We start from the raw sequence: 21,187 nt of genomic DNA, 5'->3' as shown, positions 1-21,187 counted from the left end.
CCCCATGAGATGTACCTTTAAAAAGAAGAATGAAGACTTTAAAAAAACTTTATGTGTAGGCATTAGTGCCTGCATACATCTGCATGTATGTATATGTACTTTGTGCATTTGGGGAGGTCAGAAGAGGGCATCATGTCTTCTGGAACTGGAGTTACAGGCGGTTGTGAGGTACAGGGAACCAAACCCAGATCCTTTGCAAGAGCAGCAAGTACACTTAAGTTCTGCATCTTCTGTCCAGATCCCGAGTTGTCTCTTTCAACGTTTATTCTTATTCTATGTGTATGAGTGTTTGCCCTGCATGTGTGCACGTTTACTGTAGAGGACATAAGAGGGTGTCAGATCTTGTGGAACTGGAGTTACAGACAGTTATAGGCCACTATAGTTATAGGAACATATAGTTATGTTCCTTGTGGGTATAAGGAACAGAACTTGGGTCCTCTGCAAGAGAAGCAAGTGCTCTTCTCCATTGACCTTTCTCCTTGCTGATTTACAGGAGGGATTGTTGTTGTTGTTGTTTTTAATAAAGAAGAGAAATAACTACTTCCATAGGAGTACTTGCTTTTTCACTCTATGATGTGTATACATTAGAGGTTCTAGGTGATTGGTCTCTTTTGTTTTCTGTTTGTATATGAAGGATGTGAGGGTATGTGTATGCATTTGGAGGCAAGGAGAGGACTTGGGCTTTGTTCCTCAGGCACCACCACCTTTGTTTTTCCTGGCTGGCTGACTGGATTGTGTCCAGGGATCTTCCTGTCTCACCCTCCCAGTGCTGGGATTACAAGTGTATATCACCACATCAGAGATTTTTATGTAAGTTCTGGGAATGAATACAGGCTCCCATGGATGGCAAGCTATTTACTAAGCTATCCCCCTAACCCTGGTCTCATTATGTTATGAACTAAATAATTGTTATTTTTAAAATTTTACAAATGATTTAGTCAAGCATGCCATTGCACTTGGAGGAAGCAGCATGGTTCTGTAAGACTCAGTGGTTCATGGTTCAGATGGTTCTCTAACTCACTGGTTCATGGTTCAGATGGTTCTCTAACTCAGTGGTTCATGGTTCAGATGGTTCTCTAAGACTCAGTGGTTCATGGTTCAGATGGTTCTCTAAGACTCAGTGGTTCATGGTTCAGATGGTTCTCTAAGACTCAGTGGTTCAAAGTTCAGATGGTTCTCTGAGACTCACTAGTGACTGCCTTCTAAGGATGGTTGGGCTTAGGCAGGCACTCTCCAGACTCTAGCTCATTCATCAGCAAACCTCAGCTTGATAGCCTCTACAATCTCACAGAGCAAGGACTGCTTGGAAGTGACCAGGATGCTGGACTTGTACCTATATTCTCTGGTCCACATAGGAACAGAAATCCAAGAAGTAGGATTTTTTTTTTAATGTGTGCTTTTTTTTTTTTTTTTTTTTTTTTGTAGTTGAACAATTGACCTCTTGTTGCCAAAAGCAAATTTTTTTCTTCTGTGGCATAATTTCCTAATACTGAAAGACACCTTGGATTGTGTGTCAGTGGGTTAGTATAGTAAAAGTTGTTTGATTTCAATTACTCCCTTTTAAGCCTCATGAAAGAGAATGAACAGGTTTATTTGTTTTTATGAATAGGTTAGTATAAAGCAAGGGTCCCAAACAGAGTAGTTGGCACTGTTATAGTTCATCCTTTTGGTGCAGTTAATGACAATCATAAACCAGCAGATCAATGAATGATGAACAAATAGTTTCTGACAAAAAAAAAAAAAAAAAACCCATATAATTATTTGTCTTAAAACCTGTCTGGTCAAAGAAGCTTTAATGACCACTGTTATGAAGTATCACCCAGCTGACAAGAGCCCTTGCTTCCTGTGTGAAAGGCATCTGGCAGGGGCCTCACTGATCTAACACAGGAACCAGATCCTTACCTGTAAAGTCATAGAGCTGTGGCAGAGCATCCAGAATGATGCCGACCAATGGCAGGTAAAGCGTGGCGATTTTGACTTTCACTTCTGGTTTGAGACACCTTGGATCCAGGTCGTGAGAACTGAGAAGGCTGTGGATGGCACTCACGGCTTTTCTCTGTACTCTGCTAATTCTGTTGACATAATAGAGAGAAAGCAGGTTATGGTGAGGGATGCCCTGTGCTCTTAAGCCAGAATGCCCAAAAGGATCCCGGACAATTCAGTGACGATGTGGAAAGTAAGCAAAATAAAGTAGAAGACAGACATCCAGTGTTGCAATCCTGCTCTATTCTTTAGCTTGCTGTTTTCAAGTTTGTTATATTGTATAAATACTTCATTCCTTTTGGATACTGAGTAACATTCCATTGTGCACAGAAAATAACTTCGTTTATCCATTCATCAGTTGACGAACCTTTGGGTTGTTTCTGTTTTAGAACTATCACAACTGAGGAATGCTTCTGGTTTTTGTATTGTGTTTATCTCTTGAGCATACAAATCAGTGAAACTACTGGGCTGGGAACGCTATAGTTTTACCTCTAAAGAACCATGTTGCCCTCCCACCAGCTGTGCCTGAGCATTATCTGTCTTTTCTTCTCTTTTTTTTTTTTTTTTGTCACCATCTATTTTTCCCCTTTTTATAAATGCTGGGGGTGGGGATTGAACCCAGGCCTTAGCACATGCTAGGGAAGTGGTCTACTATTTAGCCACACCTCTGCCTGTCTGTCTTTTTTTTTTTTTTTTTTTTTTTTTTTTTTTTATCATAACTATTCTATTAGCAGGACATGGTATTTAATCATCGTTTTAATGAAGCATTTGCCTGACTGTTAGCAATTCTGGACATCTTTTGGTGTGCTTATGACCACATTTTTGGGGGGGGGGGATTGTCTATTTCAACCTTTTGCTCTTCAGAAAAATTAGGAATGGTGGCACATGCCTTTGTTTGTTTTGGTTTGGTTTTTTTTTGTTGTTGTTGTTGTTGGTTTTTTCTAGACAGGGTTTCTCTGTGTAGCCCTGGCTGTCCTGGGACTCACTCTGTAGACCAGGCTGGCCTCAAACTCAGAAATCTGTCTGCCTCTGTCTCCCAACTGCTGGGATTAAGGGTGTGTGCCACCACCGCCCAGCAATGCTTTTGATTCTAGTACTCAGGGGGCAGAGGCAGGCGCATCTCTGTAAGTTTGAGGCCGGTCTAGTTTACATAGTGGAGCCCACAACAGCTAAGGCTATATGGTAATATCCCACCAACAATTTTACAAGGACCAAAACCAGATGCCAGAGATGTCTCCATCTGGAACAAAAATAGAAAATTAAAAACTACTGCTAATGTGAATACAAATGATACTTTCAGAAATTATCAAAACTCTGCTATTTATTAAAAAAAAATTAAGAAAATGAAAATGGGGGTGTTCATATTAGAAGGCCAATTCTTCTTACTCAAATTTTCTTCTTTCAGGACCTTGTCAGCATATATCCTAGGGCACTTTTTGTTGCTGAGAAAATATGTTAGTTATAGGACAGAAAATTCTGAGAAAATTAGAATTTACTTAGAGCAGAGAGAAGATGATAGAATACAAGCCATGAACCAACACGTAAGTCTGGGCAGCGCCATACACTCAGGTGCTCAGGTACGAACATGGTGAGAAGATTCACAAGGCCCATGCCTATGGCATCTGTCTGCCTGGGAAGGCTTGTCCATAAGAAGTGTAATCCAGACACAGGATAGATAGCTGCCTTCTTCACTGTCATTTCCTTTGCCAGCCTTGGACAGTGGTACTCTGGTATTTCCTCTCTGTGTGCTCACTTTGTCAGAGGTGACCTTGTTAGAGCTGACTGTATAACTTAGTGCAGGAGCTCATGCTTGTGTGTACAAAGGCCTGGGTTCCACCTCGGCAGCCTCCCCTGCAAAATGGGTTTGCCCTTAGGGAATTCACTGAGCAAAGCATTCTCTACAAACTCTGCTCAAACAAGGGACTTTAAAAAGTCACTTTGAGGTAGGTGTGGTGGTGGTGCAGGCCTTTAATCCCGGCGCTTGGGAGGCAGAGGCAGGTGGAACTCTGAGTTTGTGGTAAGCCTGGTCTACAAAGTGAGTTCTAGGACAGCCAGGGCTACACAGAAACTCTGTCATGAAAATAAAAAACAAACGAACAAACAATAGAAATTTGGGGCTGGGGACATGCCTCAGTGGTAGAGTGCTTGCCTACTGTGTGAGAGGCTCTGGGTTCAATTCCCAGTGCTGTAAAAACACGCCCATTTCATGGATCCTCTAATCCCCTTGCCCAGCTATACTCCATGGGTACCATTTTCTCAAGATAGGAGCGCTTCTTCTTAGAACTGGTAAGTGGTAAAGTTCTAGGGTCTTGCTGAATTGTAAGAAGTTGAACTGGAAACTTTGTTAACACTTTTCCCTTCAGGTTCCCTTTTAAGCATCAGATACTCACCCGTCCCCTTCAGCATCCAGGGCGACAGCCAGCTCCGTGAAGAGGAGCCCTGTGAGGAAGTGCTGCTGGCGGTACTCTGGGGTCAGATCGAACATGCTGGCAATCTTTTGGTCCTGGAAACTGGAGCAGGAGCTTGAGTTCTACAGAGATACAAACGGCAGCTTTATGAGTATTAAGGGCTGGACTTAAAAACAGTGCTGGCTTGCATGTACGGAGCTCTGGCCTGTGACTCTGACAGCGCATGTGCTCCCTCCTTGCCTCTCTCCCTCCTTGCCTGTCTGATATCAAAAGCTGCAGATGAACAGCCCAGGATACATGTAGTCAGAGTAATAAGAACTGTCCCCAGCCCCGCGCTGTGGTCTGTTTTCCCAGCATCCTTTTGGAAGGTCGCTTGAGCACAGTGTCTGGATGTTACTGGCCTGGAACCAGAAGTGTCTGCTACGAAAATGCCAGAGTTGGCAGTCCTAGGCCATTCCTGTCCTGTGTTCTTACTCCTGGAGCATGGTCTTTCACCAGGCACAGCAGAAGTAAGTGTCTCTGCAAGTCCTGGATCTTTGCTGGGGGCCCTGGGTCTGTCAACTCCTTGGGGCAGCCAGAAGGGGAGCATGGGGAGAGGACCCAGGGCAAGGTCAGCATGGGGAAGTTATAGGATTCAGCCCACAGAACAGACTGCAGCAGACAGATAATAAATATATTTGGAATAGGTCCTTGTAAGTCACGTGTGTTCCAGATCACATTATAATGGTCATGGGGCTAACTGCAGGTGTCTCGTCTGGCACAAATAGCTAAGCTGACTACCAGTACTAGTAGTTCTTGTTCTTCTCCTTCTTATTTTAAAAAATGAGGCTTCACTATAATGCTCAGGATGATTTGGAACTAACTCCTGGGCCCAAGCGATCCCTACCGCCCCTCATCCTCTTAGTCCTGGAACTTCAGGTGCTTATCACTGCACTTCACATCAACAGCAAAATTAGACAAGCCTCTCCCTTTGTACTAGTACCAAAGATGTGCAGCAGAACAGAATCCAATATCATCCTGAGATGTCTTGCCTACTGTTCTGAACATCTGCTTTGTTTCCCGCATTCAGATTGGGACTGTAAAATAACATTTCCTTAAGGGTTTTCTAGAGGACATTAATTCCTTGAGAAACCTCTGGTGCAGAGGCTGTAAGGGTACTGTCACAGTCAAAGCATGTTGGGAACCATTGCTTCTCATGCCCCTCCCCCTCCCGCACCTCTTCCTTTGTAAGCTGTCTGACAAAGAAACTAAGCTAACAACACAGTGGTTCCAAAAACTCACTTGTCTTTGGAACCCTGTATTTGCAACTATATTAAACCCATGCACTCTATCGTATAATAATTGGTTAATGTCGACATGGAGGACTTGAGACTTACCTAAGTTTCTTCATTTTCCTAGGCTTACAGATTTCTTCCTACATAGTTAGCCTCATTAGGGGCCCTTGGGCCAAACTACTTGATTTGTAAATGGTCAACTCAGATGCTGTAGCTTCAGGGAACCCTACAGCCCATATCTGGATCAACTGATCTGGCTTGAAAAGTGTGATTTTCCTCTAATGAGTAAGAACGGCACTTACAGGGGATGCATGATTGAACTAATTAATGAAGTAGCTCGCCCCTTTCCTGTAGTTAGCAGACTACCTGGGAGGAGATGGAGGGACAGGGAGAGGCTGGTGCGGTATCGGTATTCATGAAGAGGAGGTTCAGGTTGAGGTAATGCTCGTGGCTGCAGAGGATCCTCAGGAACTCCAGCCGCATGGAAATGAGTGTTGGCAGGATGTTAAGCTTGGCTGATAGCTGCGAGGAAAGAGGCAGAGGAAAGAATGTCTCGTGTAGCATAGCTGGAGCTGAGTTCAACAGACACTAACACATTCTTCCTCTGCACAGTGAGACATCAACTGGAGTAAAGGTTAATCCGAGAGAGCAAAAGATGCCATTTTGGGAGCTTTAGCCAACTTTAATTTACCACTATTCTTACCAGCGGGCCCCAAATGGGAACTCTTGCCCTACCTTATGTATCTAATCAATGCTACAGCAAACCTGTGTCGAAACTAAGCCTGAGATCCAGCTTATATCGGCAGAGCACAAATGAACACATTTTCTGCAAAGTCAACTGTGGCTAAGAGGCTAAACTACAAACTGCCACCGAGAAGTGACAAAGTGACAGTGGAAAGCAGCGTTGCGCATGGCAGGAGGCTGTGTGCTGTAGGTGGCTTTACTGCTATTTTGGAAGAAACGTGGTCCACCCCACACAGCTACCCGTGCCCTGCTGCTCTGGGATCACCTTGCCCCAGAAGGTGATTGTCCATTCTGAAGCTTTGAAAACAGATGGACTTGTATGTGATAGGCACACGGTGCTCTGGAGCCCAGCAGTTCTGAAGTACTTGCTGTTATTTACTCTGACGGAGTCTGCCACAGGGCAGGCAGGTGGAGGTGGAGGATGGGGACGCCATCTTAGGAGTCTCTTCTTACCCAGGACATCCTTTGGGAAACTCAGGGGTTGATTTGGCTGGGGAAGGGGTGTTATATAAACAAGCCAGAGACCATCTCTATGTGTTAGCTCTAAATCGTGTACTTTCTCAATACTGACATGTCTACCATACCAGCATATGCCAAAGTGAAATTCTACACATTCAATTATTTGAAAATCAGCTCCCTAAAAGATTTTCGAGCACTTAAGGGAATTTCTAATATGTAAAAAGTAAGTCCCTCTGATGATTTGAGAGAGTATGAAAAACAGAATAAAGTAATACCAAGCTTGGTAATTTATGATTCCCTTTTATGAAAGTGTGTTGACAGATACATGTTATAATTGTATTTTGAATATGGTGGCATATGAACATAACACATTTTAATGATAACTCTGATCTCCCATGCCTCAGGTGGATTTAGACAGGATTTCATATATTCTTGAAAGAATTTTCAAAGCATCAATGCTTATGACATATATTAATATTTCTTACCAAAACCTCCATAGTATTTCAAGGGCTGATATTAAAATCAGTTATCTTTTCTTGACTATTCCAAAACTTGTCAGTTTTGTATTAATCTTCAAAATTTTAGGGCATGGAAGTTTATGAATAGTTTTTAATACTTTCAAAAATTAGTTTTAAAATAGATGGATTTATTATTAATATTTGTATCAAGAAATTATTTGACCCACAACAACATTCACTTAGGGTATTTTTTTTCAAATATTTGAAGTTAACATTTCTGTCCTAATTTAACAAAATTATCTGTTTAGAAACTTTCTTGGGGAGTCTATTTTTATTTTATGATTATAAAATAATGCATTTGCATAGTGAAAGAAGACACAAAAAAACATACAGGGAAAATTCAAACTATTTTAACTCCACAAATAAGAAATCTACAAATTAAGAAATTATTAATATAACTCTAAAATATGCCTTACTTATTACCTCAGATGCACATTAGCTGTTTGATGTATAATTTAATACTTAAAAGCATTGTAGCTAAATTATTTAATAATATTGCTAGAATGCTATCTCTCTAGTTTCATATCTACAATCTTTAGTTAAGAATAAATCACTTGATAAAGATCTTCTGCCCTTTTTTAGACAAGGTTTCACTATGTAGCCTTGGCTGGCCGGAAATTCTATATAGACCAGGCTGGCCTTGAACTCAAAGAGATCCTCAGACTTCTGTCTCCATGAATGCTGGGATTAAAGTTATCCACTTTATAGTTTTAATCAGAATTTATTATTAACTAATTAACAACTTGCTAAGTGTTTTAGATTACATAAGCACGACAGTATCTGCCAGGTGCTCACTGTGCAGCTCTGTGCAGTAGTTGTCCCCAGCAAGAATTTGACAGACCTCTGTGCAGCTGCATCTCACGTTTCCTATGTGGCACCGAGTAACAGCAATGCGTCTACAAAGTCAAGGGTCTTCCTGGATTTCTTTTTAAAGAGCAGCTCAACTGGTTGGTGGAGATGGCTCAGCTATTAAAGTCTAGGCTCACAACCAAAATATCAAGAGCAGCTCAAACCCAAATAGATTTCCAGCCTTCAGTTCCTACTGTGCAGAGCTCATGAGCCCTCGATGCACAGCTGTTTCCTGCTGAGAAGGTAGAGCCTACAGCCCCTCCAGCAATCTGACCAAGATTCCTACTGTGCTGCAGGGCAACCTCACTGGTCACCCACTACACACAGACACACAGACACACAGACACACAGACACACACACAGACACACACACACAGACACACACACACAGACATACACACAGAGACACACACATACACACACATACACACACAGACACACATACATAGACACACACAGACACACACACAGACTCACACACATACATACACAGACACATACACACAGACACACACAGACACAGATACACACACACACCAGAGCGCCTGAGCTTTGGTTACTCCTGGATCCCTTGGATGGCGGCTCCTTGCTGGAAGCCTCTGGATGGTCTCACTGGGTAGAGCTTTTTTCTCCCATGTAGCCCAGTGAAGCTCCTGTATCTCTACTGGTCACATCTTTCTCCTTGATAAGGTACCATACCCCTCAAAGCTCTGCAGAGGAGAATCCTTGCATTTTGCAAACAAGGAAACTGAGAGGCACAGAAGTGGAAGCATTTAAAGCCATGACATTACTAACTATTCAGAGTGATGGTGGTGGTGGTGATGGCAGCCTGGCAGAGGGGATGGTGGTGGCGGTGGTTGTGGTAATAGCAGCAGACATGGTGGCCGTGGTGAAGAGGAGAAATATGGAAGAAGAGGTGTAGCAACAATAACTGATGCTTATATTCTTATTGTTAGGAAATTCTGATGGGGACAATCAAGGAAAGAATTATGTTCAAAACTTTGAGGGAGAAAGCTGGGCAAGGCGGTACATGCCTTTAATCCCATCACCCGGGAGACAGGTAGGCTGACCTCTGCGTGCCTGGTTTACATAGTTCTGGGACAGCTAGAGTTATATAGTGAGACTCTGTCTCAAAACAACAACAAAACAACAACAACAACCACCATCACCACCACCCCCCTCTGGAGAAGAGTTATCACTTGTGCTGCATTAAAAAAAGACATGTGCTTCATGCTCCTGGAAATTCAATCTGAGTTTATCAGGTTTTCTTTTCTTTTTCATTTTTTTAAGATTAGAACCTCAAACCACAATTTAATTAATAATTCTAATGACTGAAAAGAAGCCTCATATTTTGCTTTCTTCTCTCCTCTCTCTCTCTGTGTGTGTGTGTGTGTGTGTGTGTGTGTGTGTGAGAGAGAGAGAGAGAGAGAGAGATAGATAGAGAGAGAGAGAGAGATCTGCAGGTCAGAAGAATGTCAAATGCTTTCCTTTATGGCTTTCCAGCAGCCCTTGGGATCTATCTGCCTTAGCTTCACTTTCAATGTCTGTCTCCAGGAACCCTGGGGTGAGAGGCTTACATCACCAGCTTTTAGGTGGGTGCTGTGGCTCTAAGCTCAGGTCCAGCTTGTACATGAAGCCATCATCCCAGTCTCAAACTCTGAATGCCCTGATCAAAGATTAAATGCACAGTCCTGTGATTTCTCTTAGATGTTAACTGGAGCAAATCACACTGCTAAGAAAATTCAGTTTCCTCAGACAAACTTGCTAACTGCTTTGATGCATGCTCCAGGGCTCCAGGTGATCCAGTATGGCTGAAGAACCTGCACACTGTGCAGAAGGTGAAAGTCCAAGATGTGTGGGGTCACACTGAAGATGACAACACTCTGTCACAAATGCAGCGAGTGGGCAGGGGCTGAAGCTGCAGCTCCAGGGCGCTCACCTGGCTGCAGTAATGTTTGATGAGGTTGAACACGAAGCCTCTGTCCATGATTGAAAGGAGGTCATACAGGAAGAAGGCCAGGCTGATGTTGATCTTCTCTGCCTGTTCACTTTCCTGTAAAATAAGCAGAGGCACACATCATACTGCCTGGACCTGGACTGGAACTACCAGGTCCCTGGTGTGAACACTGGGAGAGGAGAGACTATTATATTGGCCCACTATTATTCTGGGTGAAGTTTAATTCTAGATGAATTTTTTTCCATCGCTCTTGTTTTGTACATGCAAAATTTAGAGGTATGTAATTAGTCCCATTCCATATATAAAATTTTGAGCTGTGAATTTTTACATTTTAAATTTTTATTTACTTAATAAAAATAATTTAAAATATTTTAACTTAAAAAAAAACCATTGTTCTTTCTTTCTGTATATATTTTTAAAACCATTTTCAAGTAGATGGCAACTATCCACTATTTGCTCCATTAAACTGCAGATTGAATCTCCCGAGAGCAGGAGTATTCTCTCTGATAAAATCATTTAAATGATCAATTGCATTGCAATCTACAGCAATCTCCAGCCACACTATACTTTAACTGTTGTTATATTTTACCTAGTTTCCCAATGAGGTTTATTTTTTTCCCCTGCTTATTAAAGTAACACTGTCAAGGCAAACAATTTAGAAAAATGGAGACATATGGTTACCTTCTGGGGTTTCACTAAAAGGGCTGCTATCTCCGAGGTGACCACATTAACAATGGTAGTTATGTCATCTTTGAAGCGGTCAGAAAAACGAGTCCTCCGAAAACTGTCTCGTTTATCCAGGTTATGGACGTATTGCGCCATGCTTTTTACCTATAGAGGAACAGGACAATGTCAACACAGAGATTGGTGCTGTGCTTGGACAATGTACAAAAGGAGACTGGCTTGAAGGAAATCTTTCACAATGGACCTCCCGATACTTTATTGATGCTGGTGGTGTCCAAGATGGCTCTGAACTAGGAAATGTTCTGACGCACAGAATGGTTGCCATGGTGGCTGGACACACACGGTGGGCAGTATGTCCTTTTCCTGAGCCCAAGTCAGGGGGCTCCTTTTGGCAAAGCCTGGAGCTTAACTGATTAACCCAGTGTCTTAAGGCACCCTATTCGTCCACATCCTTGGCCCTGGAGACAGAGTGAGGCTGGGTCCTCAGACGCATACAGGTTGTTACAGTGCATGATACAAGACACACAGGAACTACTTTACAATGCTGTCTGGACATAAAGTTTTCTTTTCCTAAAACTACAGTCAGGAGGGAGGGGGGAAAGGCCCCTCCCACAATGAGTTTAAAAATCCAATTTTTTTTTTTCCCCTAAAGCAATTCTTTAGTTCACCTTGAGTTAATTTCTACTTCTAGAAATTAAACTCTAAACTTTATATTATGGAACAATCAAGATTTTGTTGGCTACCTAGAAATTTAACCATTATATAGAATGCTGCCTCTGAAGGAGATAACTATGTGTTTTTGAGGTGGGTCTCATTATGAAGCCCATGTTGGCTCATCTTCTGGGGAAAATTATGTTTTAAGTTTATTATGCCTAACTTATAGTTAACCAACCTATTAATCAATTGGTAACTAGTATAATACTAGTATAATAGTTTATGCCTACTATTTTAAAATCTAGACCATGTATAATTTTTGGGTTCCCCCTGGGCCAGGAGATTCTGGGGTCATCCTCTGACATCATCAGAGGTGGAGTCTTACAGTTGGGTGAGTTTGCCGAGAGCTATTTGTGACAGTCTGACTGGGAAGGTTGGGGTGGTGGTTTCTGCCAGCTGTCAACTTGACAGGATCAGAAACCACCTAGGAGATAAGCCTGGGCATGATTAGGTAACTGGAGTCAGGAGGAGGTCCTGTCTTCCTTGAGTAGCACTATTTTGTGGTTGGTTTCCAGGCTGAGCAAAGTGGGAAAAGGCATCTGAGCATGGTATTCATAACTCTATGTTTCCTGACTGTGGATGCAATGTGTCCAACTCCCTCCTGCTCCTGCCACCATGACACCCCTACCCTGATGGACTGTATCATTGAATTGTGTTCCAATATAAACCCACTTGTCCTTCCTTCCTTCCTTCCTTCCTTCCTTCCTTCCTTCCTTCCTTCCTTCCTTCCTTCCTTCGCTTCCCCTCCCTCCCTTTCTTCTTTCTTTTCCTCAGAATATTTTATCACAGAAAAAGGCAAAGTATCCACTACACTGGGATTTCTCATGGCTGTGTGCTAAAATCTTGAAGTCAAGTTCATGAATTTGTACAGGCTAGTCAGGGCATGGCAGCAAAAGCAACTGTCAGCTGGGCCTGGTGGCACCTACCTCTAATCCCAGCACCCAACAGATGGCTTGCTGCAGGAGAATTACTACCAGTTCAAAGTCTGATTGGTCTCCATAGTAAGTTCCAGATCAACTAGGGCTACAAAGTGAGACCCTGTCTCAAAGCAAGCAAGCAAGCAAAAAACATCAGCCAATACAAGCAAGTGACACAAAAAAGCAAGCAAGCAAGTAAACAACCCAGCAACAGAAAAGCAATTTCTTTTGAAGCTGACCCACCCACATCTGCCCCATCTGGTGTCTTGGAAACTGGCTTCCACTCTGAACAACATGCAACCCTTTGTGCACTAACAGCAGAGTTCTGTTTCTGGAAACATAACCCTGTCAAGACGGAGACAAACAAGGTACAAACACAGAAGAGGCAATGCAAGAAGGAAGGACAGAGCCAGCTTTCTGATCCATGTTTCAGATAATGCCCTTGACTAGCTCAGGGCAGACCCAACCACAGAAAATCCAATGTAAGAACCATGATTTCTCCTAACCTAAAGGTACTTTCTAGCCCAGGTCATACAGACATATCCCTGGTCCCAGAGATGCACACTCGCACGGGGAGAAGACCTGAATGAGGGGTGGGAACAGGGTGCAATTTTTTTGTTAGACAAAAGTATCTCTCTCACTGTACTTCCAGCCAAGGGCCAGGGAAGACAAGGCTTCTTTGTTCAGGTGACCCCAATCCTGCTCCTCGGCTGGCTAACCCACCCTAGCGCCAGCCTGTTGAACTCATTGTCACATTCGGCTCCTGCCTGCTGGGTTTGGCCATCCCACAACCAAATAAATAATTCTCACAATAGTACTTCCCGCTGATGGCCCACATCCAGACTGTCAGCAACCTGCCAGCTCCTGTATCCCTGGCTCCTCACAGAAGAACCCAGAAAAATACCAGTGGGGCTTAACCCATTTGTAGGGTTTGGTGAGATAGTAAAATAACTTCTCCCACATTTGCCTCTGTGGCCCATTCTGAGAATGGACACCTTTCAGAACCCCTCGTGCAGGGTGACATGTCCAGAGGATGTGAACTAGGTCATCTATTTACCTCCCAGCCTCCGAGGTCAGAAGCAGTGGTTTCTAGCTGCACAGGGCTCATTCATTAAAATGTGTGAAACACACCCAAGGACTAAGTGTACTGGCTCCTGTGACAAAGTTAATGTTCATTAGCACCAAGTGGCCAGCACAGCTGGAGGTGTCAAACTGCCCCTCTGCTGCCTAGGCCTAGGGGAAGTTGTTCTCTCCTTCAGGCTTTCTGAGGATCAGTCAGGTAAGTCTGCAAGAGTGCACGGAGAACTGAGGTGCCTGGGTCTGGGATCGATGGTTGTTCTATGTCCACCACAGCCCCCACTCCTGATGTGGCTTCTTGCCCTTCTCCATCTGTGAATGTTCAGGAGGTGTCTGCACACTGTAGCAATGGCCCCTTTCCCCATTTTCCTTTTGGCTCTGGCTGTTCTGGTGAACAGGAGGCTAAAGCCTGAGGTCACTGGTAAAAGGTTTAGCTATTTGTCACACCTACTGCCACAGAGTGGCCCTGGCAGCGTCAAAGTTTTTCTGAGGCTCCAGCCCTTGCTGTGTGGATCCTCTTATCTGCCTCTAGATTTCTCTATGCCCCAACTGCTCTGTCCTTTCTCTGTGACTCTTCAGAATGAGGCTAGGGAACCAAAGGACTCACAGCTGCGGCACCCTGGGTGAGGCCTTGTGATAAATGCTTCTTTATTGCCGCTTGTAACAGCAGCCACCCTGGGAGAGGCCTTGTGATAAATGCTTCTCAGCTGCTGAGACCCTGACAAAGCAGCTACAGCCTGTAGAGCCCTGTGTATCTGCTGTCCTGGTAGGTCTGCATTTAGACTAACCCCATCAAAGCGCTCTGATCCATGAGAACTTTTCTAAATGATGTCATCTGTGTAGCACAGGGGGCCTAGAGGGAAGAGGGGCATATTAACTTTAGACTTCTCTTGGGCCAAACAAGTCTTAGTGAACAACTTATACCAGTTAGAAGCAATTTTCACCTTTTCTATGATTCTTAGCTCCTTGTAGTTATAAGCAATGAAGTAATACCACCACAACCCCAGACAGACCTGGAAGCTCTTGAGGCTGCTATTCCCCTAACCCCACCTGCAAACTCAGAATCATAAGGACCCCGAGTCAAGACTGTAGGAAGATTAAACAAGATAATGCTTTAAAAATATTTAAGGCCGTAGTTAACACACATAAGTAAGATGCTTAACTCACTTAGGATGTTATTTTTCTTTCTTTCAGCCGTGCCAACTGCTACTGAGGTTACACAATAGACAGAGTCATTGTTATTTCTTCAGAGAATACAAACTTGCCTTTAAAATGGAGCTACAAGATGCTCTATGGAACCACTCGAGCTGAGCTCATGATAATGGGGAACCAGATAAGCCATACAGTGTTCTCACTGGATGGATGGATTAGCAGCCTACTGTCAGTCAGTATGATGGACTGAGATGTTTAAACTCTGAGCTTCTCCAAGAGGCAAAATAGTGAACAGAAAGAACACAGACTTGAGAGTTAGGGGAGGCTCTACCTGTCCCTGGCTGAGCAGGATGGTACATCTCTCTAGCCCTGGTGTGTGCTATGGGGAGAAGCAGGGCTCTCACAGGATCTCAAGGATGGATTGGGAGCCTGCAGAGTTGCTACTGGAACCCTCACGTAGTTGGGCTTGAGTCCTTGCCCCAGGAATGTAGGTGCTTTTCCCACAAGCAGGGTGCTGCCTAAGACCTAAGAGTGAGTGGTTAGAGAAAGTGTGTGCAAATGTGTGAGTTCATAATCAAGACACCTTTCATTAAGGCAAATTTAGTTTGTTGGTTTGTTTTGTGTTCAGTCTGCAGTTTTGGCTTAGAATGTGGGATTATTTTATGAATTATTAATAGATGGATCATGGCCTAAGTGGCTCGTCTCTGAGGGGGAGCTTGAGGGTGAGACAGACAGCAGGCAGAGCAGGATATACAGAATGTGTTTGTTTTGTTTTATGAGATTTTTTTAAAAAAATACTTTCTGTGCCTCCTGAAAAAGAGGGGAATGAATTTTGTTACCAGTCCATTTTGTGCCAGACCACAGAGCTCATGTATACCCTGGTGATGCTATTAACCAAAGGCTGGCAAGCTGTAGCCACAGGCTTTAACCAGTTTGGCTTGTAGACTAAGAACTGGTGCTGAATTGGTCAAAATTCCAGCGCTCTTTAGCTATGGTTAGGAATCACAAAGTAGAGGTGGTGGGGACTAGGGCATTGTAGGTGTGCCTTGAAGTCACCTGGGAAGACAGGTAAGTACATGGTGTGTCCTCCACTCTGACAGGACGAGGATGTGAAGAACCTCATTTGTTCTATCAAACACTCCCACGTGATTCTAGGGTCTGAGTCTGGTGCACTGGCGTCATTCTCAGACAAGGCCTTCGGACGCTGACCCTCTCAGGGATTCAGACTGTTTCTGTAGTAAAAGGCTAGATTCTTAACTCTGCTACACACCATGCCTTGCTTCCTTCAGATGAGTGGTATCTTCATTTCCTTTGACCCCTTTCTCTCTGTCTGATTGTTCAGTATTGCTGTTTTTCTCTACCTCCGATTTCAATGGAGGAAACAGAGCTCAGGCAGAAATTCTTCTTTTTAGAGGAACGAATTCAGTAAACATAAAGCCCCGCCCCCTCTCAGTCATTCCTCATCTGTGGTTTCACATCTTTTGCATTTAACTGCATCTCTATTTAACAACAAAGAAATGCTGTGTTGGCAACAGAGGGTAGGAGAGTGCTTGCCTAGCATGCACCAGACCCTCAGTTTAATCACCAGTACTACAGTAGGAAGGTGGGTGCTTGTGCACATGCCCCACACATGTGGAGACTAAAGCAGGACTGGGTTTTGGATGTCTTCCTCTGTAGAGGGTGGTTCTGAGGCTTTGATTGGGAATCTGTTTGTGAACGCTGAACATCCTGTTTCCCAATTGGTTCTTGACTGATCAACAAAGATGCTAGTAGCCAATGGCTGAGCAGAAGTGGCAGGACTTCCAGGTTCCCAAAGGCAGGCTAGGAGACGCAAGGAAGGAGAGAGATTCGCCACGCTTTAGAGGAAGAGAACGAACCACTGGGCATGTGAGCCACCGGGCATGTGAGATCTCAGGTGGAGTGAGAGATTAAAAATGCAACTAGGCTGAGGGCAGATTTAGTGTACTGAGCAAGGAGAAGGTAACCAGGCAACTAAGTTGAGGGCAGATTTAGAGGTGTTGAGCTGGAAGTGAAGAGAAGGGCACGCTAGCCAAGGAAGGCTTAAAAGTGCCCAGCCACTGAGCTAAAAGCATATTAAAATAAGCTTGTGTGTGTGTGTGTGTGTGTGTGTGTGTGTGTGTCTGTCTGTCTGTCTGTCTGTCTGTGTATGTCTGTGCCTTTCATCTGAGGATCCAAGAGAACCAGGACAGGGGCTGGTCATGCTGCTGTCCGCACAGGGCTTAATTAAAGCCGGTAGTAGAAACTGCATGCCACATCCCTCTGTTGTTTTCTGCCTTATTACCTAGGGACTCTGTTTTTGTTTGTTTTTGATTTTTTTTGAGACAGGGTTTCTCTGTTGCCTGTCCCATAAGTTGATTCTTTTAGACCATGGTGCCCTTGAACTCACAAGAGATTCTCCTGCCTCTGCTTCCTGGAATGTTGTGATTAAAGGTGTACGCCACCATTCCTGTCCTTACCTAGGGACTCTTACTGAACTAGAAGGTTGCAGATTTGGCTAGGCTGGCTGGCCGCTGAGCTCCTGGCATCTGCCTATCTCTGTCCTCCAATGCTGGGGTTACATGCACATGCAGCCACACGCCTAGTTTTGCACGTGGGTTCTGGGGATTCGAACTCAGGTTCTCGGCTTGCAGAGCATGTGCTCTCACCCACTGAGTCATCTCCCCAGCCTCTGCTCTTAACAGTCTTTATGACAAAGTCTATTCATGTCTGTGAATAACAAGGTAGATATCAGCACTATTCTTATTATACCATGGAGGAACAACAAATGTACCTTTGCCTGTTCTGCTGGGAGACGGACACCATGGGTCGGTAAACATACATACAGATTTCATACTGTACTATACAAGTACTGTAAGTGTAGCTGGTTTCTGCTTATGATATCAAGCATTGAATAATGAAGATGGATCACATCCCAGAAATCCAGGAGGTAAGACTGAAAACAATGGCAAATCGCATACAGTGCTAGTAAGGGGAGAATGGGGTCTCCATGAGGAGGCTAGTAAAGTGGAGACACCATTACAGAGTAAGGCAGCCAGAGAAGGGCTCTGTAGGCGGTGGAGCCAGAAGACAGAGCAGAAAGTGTGTTGAGGGTGATCAATAAAAGGTAGTTTTCCAGAGGAAATTAAAAAAAAAAAAAAAAAGAGCTTTATGTTAAAAAGGCCAGGCCTGGTGTTTCCCAGGAACTAAAAAGGGACCCAATGTGGCTAAATGAGGGACCGTGGCACGAGACACAGGTACACATTAGGATTATACAAGGGCATTCTAGCTATGGTATTTTTTTTTTTTTTCAGAGCTGAGGACTGAACCCAGGGCCTTGTGATTGCTAGGCAAGTGCTCTACCACTGAGCTGAATCCCTAACCCCTGTGATTTTTTTTTTTTTTAAATGACACTTTATTTTGAGCATTCTGAAAACCACAAAGAGATTGACACAGTCCGTATGATACTGGCTGCCTGGGGTGGGAGGGATGGGCTGAGAGCAAAGATGCCTCAAGAGGCACATGGGGAGCAATGGCAGCTTGGTCAGGCAGGAACCATGAAGAGATGCAAAAACGGGGGTTGATTTTTTTTTTTAAGGCAGAGTGGATAAAGTCTGTTGGAAGATGGACAGACAGAGGATGAAGGAGAGCTGCATTTCAAGGAACAATCCTAGGCTTGGGATTAGGTTCTGACACAGGAAACTCTGCTTTGCCCATGTGTGCTTCACTTGCCCAGCCAAGCATAGATACAAACACAAAAATCTCACCAGAAGCTCGAAGAAGAACCAGGCGTACTTGAAGACGGTTTCTCTCACTAGTCCAGTGCTGACCACCATCTGCAGGGCAAGCTCCTCATGGAAATGCTAAACAAACAAACAAACAAACAAACAAAACCAGGCTGTGATGGCAAGGTTAATTAATACCCACTAGTCCCCCTTTCCTTCTCTTCTGATACAATAGCTGAGAGGCATGGGTCCAAGGTACCCCAGGCGCGTGCGCGTGTGTTAAGCAGCAAAAGTAAAACTAATAACTCATCTGGGCACTCAAAATGAAAAGCCCTTTGTCTTGGGGGCCTGCTCAGTGCTGGGCAAACCAAGACAGCGCCATACCAACTAAAGGCAAAAGTAGGGTTCTTTCAGCTTTCACTCGTCTTACACATGTGTGCAAAGCCTAGAATACACACAGATAAACTCTTCTGTGGGTTTTCTGCGGCCAGGAGAGCAAGAACTATTTCAACACTCAAATTTCACATCTTTGTGTGGGAGTTAAGTTTCAAACTCAGGCTAAAGCAAAAACAAATTGTAACAACGATTGCTCATGACAAACTTTCAAGCTATCCACGGGATGGGTGCATACAATGAAATCTACTTCTTATAGACATTTAATTTGAGGGCCACTTATCTAAGCTGAAAGGAGACACATGGAGAAATCTCTGAGCAGATGTCATGGTGTTTCAACTACTTTCTGCAGTAAGTTCTGCTCATTGACTGGCTTTGCCCATTCTATGGGGCAGTTTGAACCTTAGTAATCTCAGTACATTGGAAAACATCTGTTTGCTGATGCAGTCTTAAATAAGGCTGTGCCATCCGGGAGGGATAGGGTTGAGTGTTAACCCCGCTGGCTGCCAACAGGGCACATGACAGCATGTTACACACTTCCGCCCTATGGGAAGAAAGACATGTTCCACCAGCCTTGGAGTTAGCCGCTAGAAATAGGTCAGTCTGTCTGCCAGAGTCTTATGGCAGGAAGAGATTAGGCTAGGATAAGCTGCTGCCTAGTGTAATTTATGTTGCTTACTGGACAGTGTTATTGTAAGAACACCTTGCTCCAGAGGTTAGGGAAGACAGCCAAGCAGCGAAACTGTTTGCTGAGCTACGAAGACAACACACTGGCTAACTTTCCCTCTGAAATAAAACCTAGTCCCTTCTGGTCATTCCAGGTCAAAGTAAGCCAACCGCAAAAACCAAACAGGATGTGCACTAAGGAAGTCAGACTTTAGGCAAATATGTTGATTGTTTTGGTGTTTTATTTTAATTTCAGACAGGACTCACTACATAGTTCTTGTTTTCTGGACCTCTCTATGTAGATCGGGCTGGCTTGAACTCACAGAGCTCTCTCTGCCTCTCCAGTGCTGGTGGGGGTGGGGGTTAAGGACTATGGCACATGTTCAGTCTTTAATAATATAGTCTTTAAAGGAAAGCAGAACTTGGAACCAGTGGCTGTGACAGCCTAATGCTACATTTTAGGGTAGCTGACAAGTTAGTTTTGGGCCTAACCACATGTTCCTGTCACTTTCCCTCTCAGAGTTAACTTCTGGAAGGTCTTGCTGACATCCAGTGCCCAGATTACTGTCCAGTGTACAGCGTCAGGCTCAGCGTCACCTCCCATCCCCCATCCTTCACTCCTCCAGGCCATGCTCTCCAAGTCTGTAATAAAATCTTCCCATGCTGTTAGTGACCGCAAACGGCTTCACGTGTAACTGCAGTTAGTGTATCTGCACTTAAATAAGGATCTTGAATGGTAATCAGGACCTCAGCCTCTGGGGGGGGGGGGGGAGGGCTGGCAGAGAAGGACACATGACAGACAGCTGGTTTGATAACCTATGTCTCTCCTGATCACACTCACTGTACTGACCAGGGAGATTTGTTGGCTTCAGGAATTCCCTACTTTGCATGGCTTCTGAACTCAGAATTGAGGCCTATTATAGGTCATCCTGAGGAATTGCTCGGGATGTTTCTGAATGCACTAGGTGTCAGCCAAGATCTTTCTCCACCTTACCTTCTCCTAACAAAAGAGGTGAACACAGGGTTCTCAGAGTTAGATATCTAAATCAGGACCAGCTTGGAACTTGGTCAAAATCTAAGTTCTTTTGACCTAGCTCAGATGTACTGAATTAAAAACAGCAGGGAAAGGGTCCACAGAACAGTTTACAAAACCTTTCAGGCAACTCAGATGCATAGACAAAAATAAAAATGGAGAAGAGACAATACCCCCTGCATCCCCCCCCCCCGCCCTGTGGTGTGTGTGTGTGTGTGTGTGTGTGTGTGTGTGTGTGTGTGTGTTAGCTGGGCTAGAAACAGAAAGAAAGCACTTAGTGTCTATTTTCAATCGCAACATGAAGACACTAGTGAGTCCTTCCTTGTGCTGGGATTATCCTCACACTGCCCTGGTCTGTACCTTTTTGCTGACTGGTCTTGGGGCTGCAGTTGAACCTGGAACATCACTATTGCCAGAGCAATAGTAAGACATCCGGCTGCAGTTTCGATCGGCAATCTGGAACATATAAACCGTGATGAGGCAGCTTCTTGGAAATCACAACTTCAGAATTGGTTTTGATTATATGTTATACCTTTTCTGTACTAGAACCAAAATAATAGCCATATATAAATATAAAACAAAGCAAAGAAAGTAAGTTATGTCACTTGTTCCTGGGACAGTCACTGTTAATAGACTG

At 44.0% G+C, this 21,187-nt stretch overlaps 1 protein-coding gene across 2 annotated transcripts in view; it reads right to left on the bottom strand.

The window, feature by feature from the left end:
- Dock8 (dedicator of cytokinesis 8) overlaps positions 1–21,187 on the bottom strand; it is a 192,763-nt gene that overhangs the window by 42,193 nt on the left and 129,383 nt on the right. For both annotated transcript variants that reach the window (XM_034504951.3, XM_076918617.1), the window contains 7 exons: positions 20,911–21,006; positions 18,501–18,596; positions 10,874–11,023; positions 10,175–10,288; positions 6,032–6,187; positions 4,374–4,513; positions 1,903–2,072 (listed from right to left, as the gene is read on the bottom strand). In XM_034504951.3, coding sequence (XP_034360842.1) covers positions 1,903–2,072; positions 4,374–4,513; positions 6,032–6,187; positions 10,175–10,288; positions 10,874–11,023; positions 18,501–18,596; positions 20,911–21,006 — 922 coding nt within the window. The remainder of the gene's footprint in view (positions 1–1,902; positions 2,073–4,373; positions 4,514–6,031; positions 6,188–10,174; positions 10,289–10,873; positions 11,024–18,500; positions 18,597–20,910; positions 21,007–21,187) is intronic.

This window comes from Arvicanthis niloticus, chromosome 1 (genome assembly GCF_011762505.2).
Source record: "Arvicanthis niloticus isolate mArvNil1 chromosome 1, mArvNil1.pat.X, whole genome shotgun sequence".
NCBI classification, from domain to species: domain Eukaryota; kingdom Metazoa; phylum Chordata; class Mammalia; order Rodentia; family Muridae; genus Arvicanthis; species Arvicanthis niloticus.
This window is presented reverse-complemented; position numbering and strand designations above follow the sequence as displayed.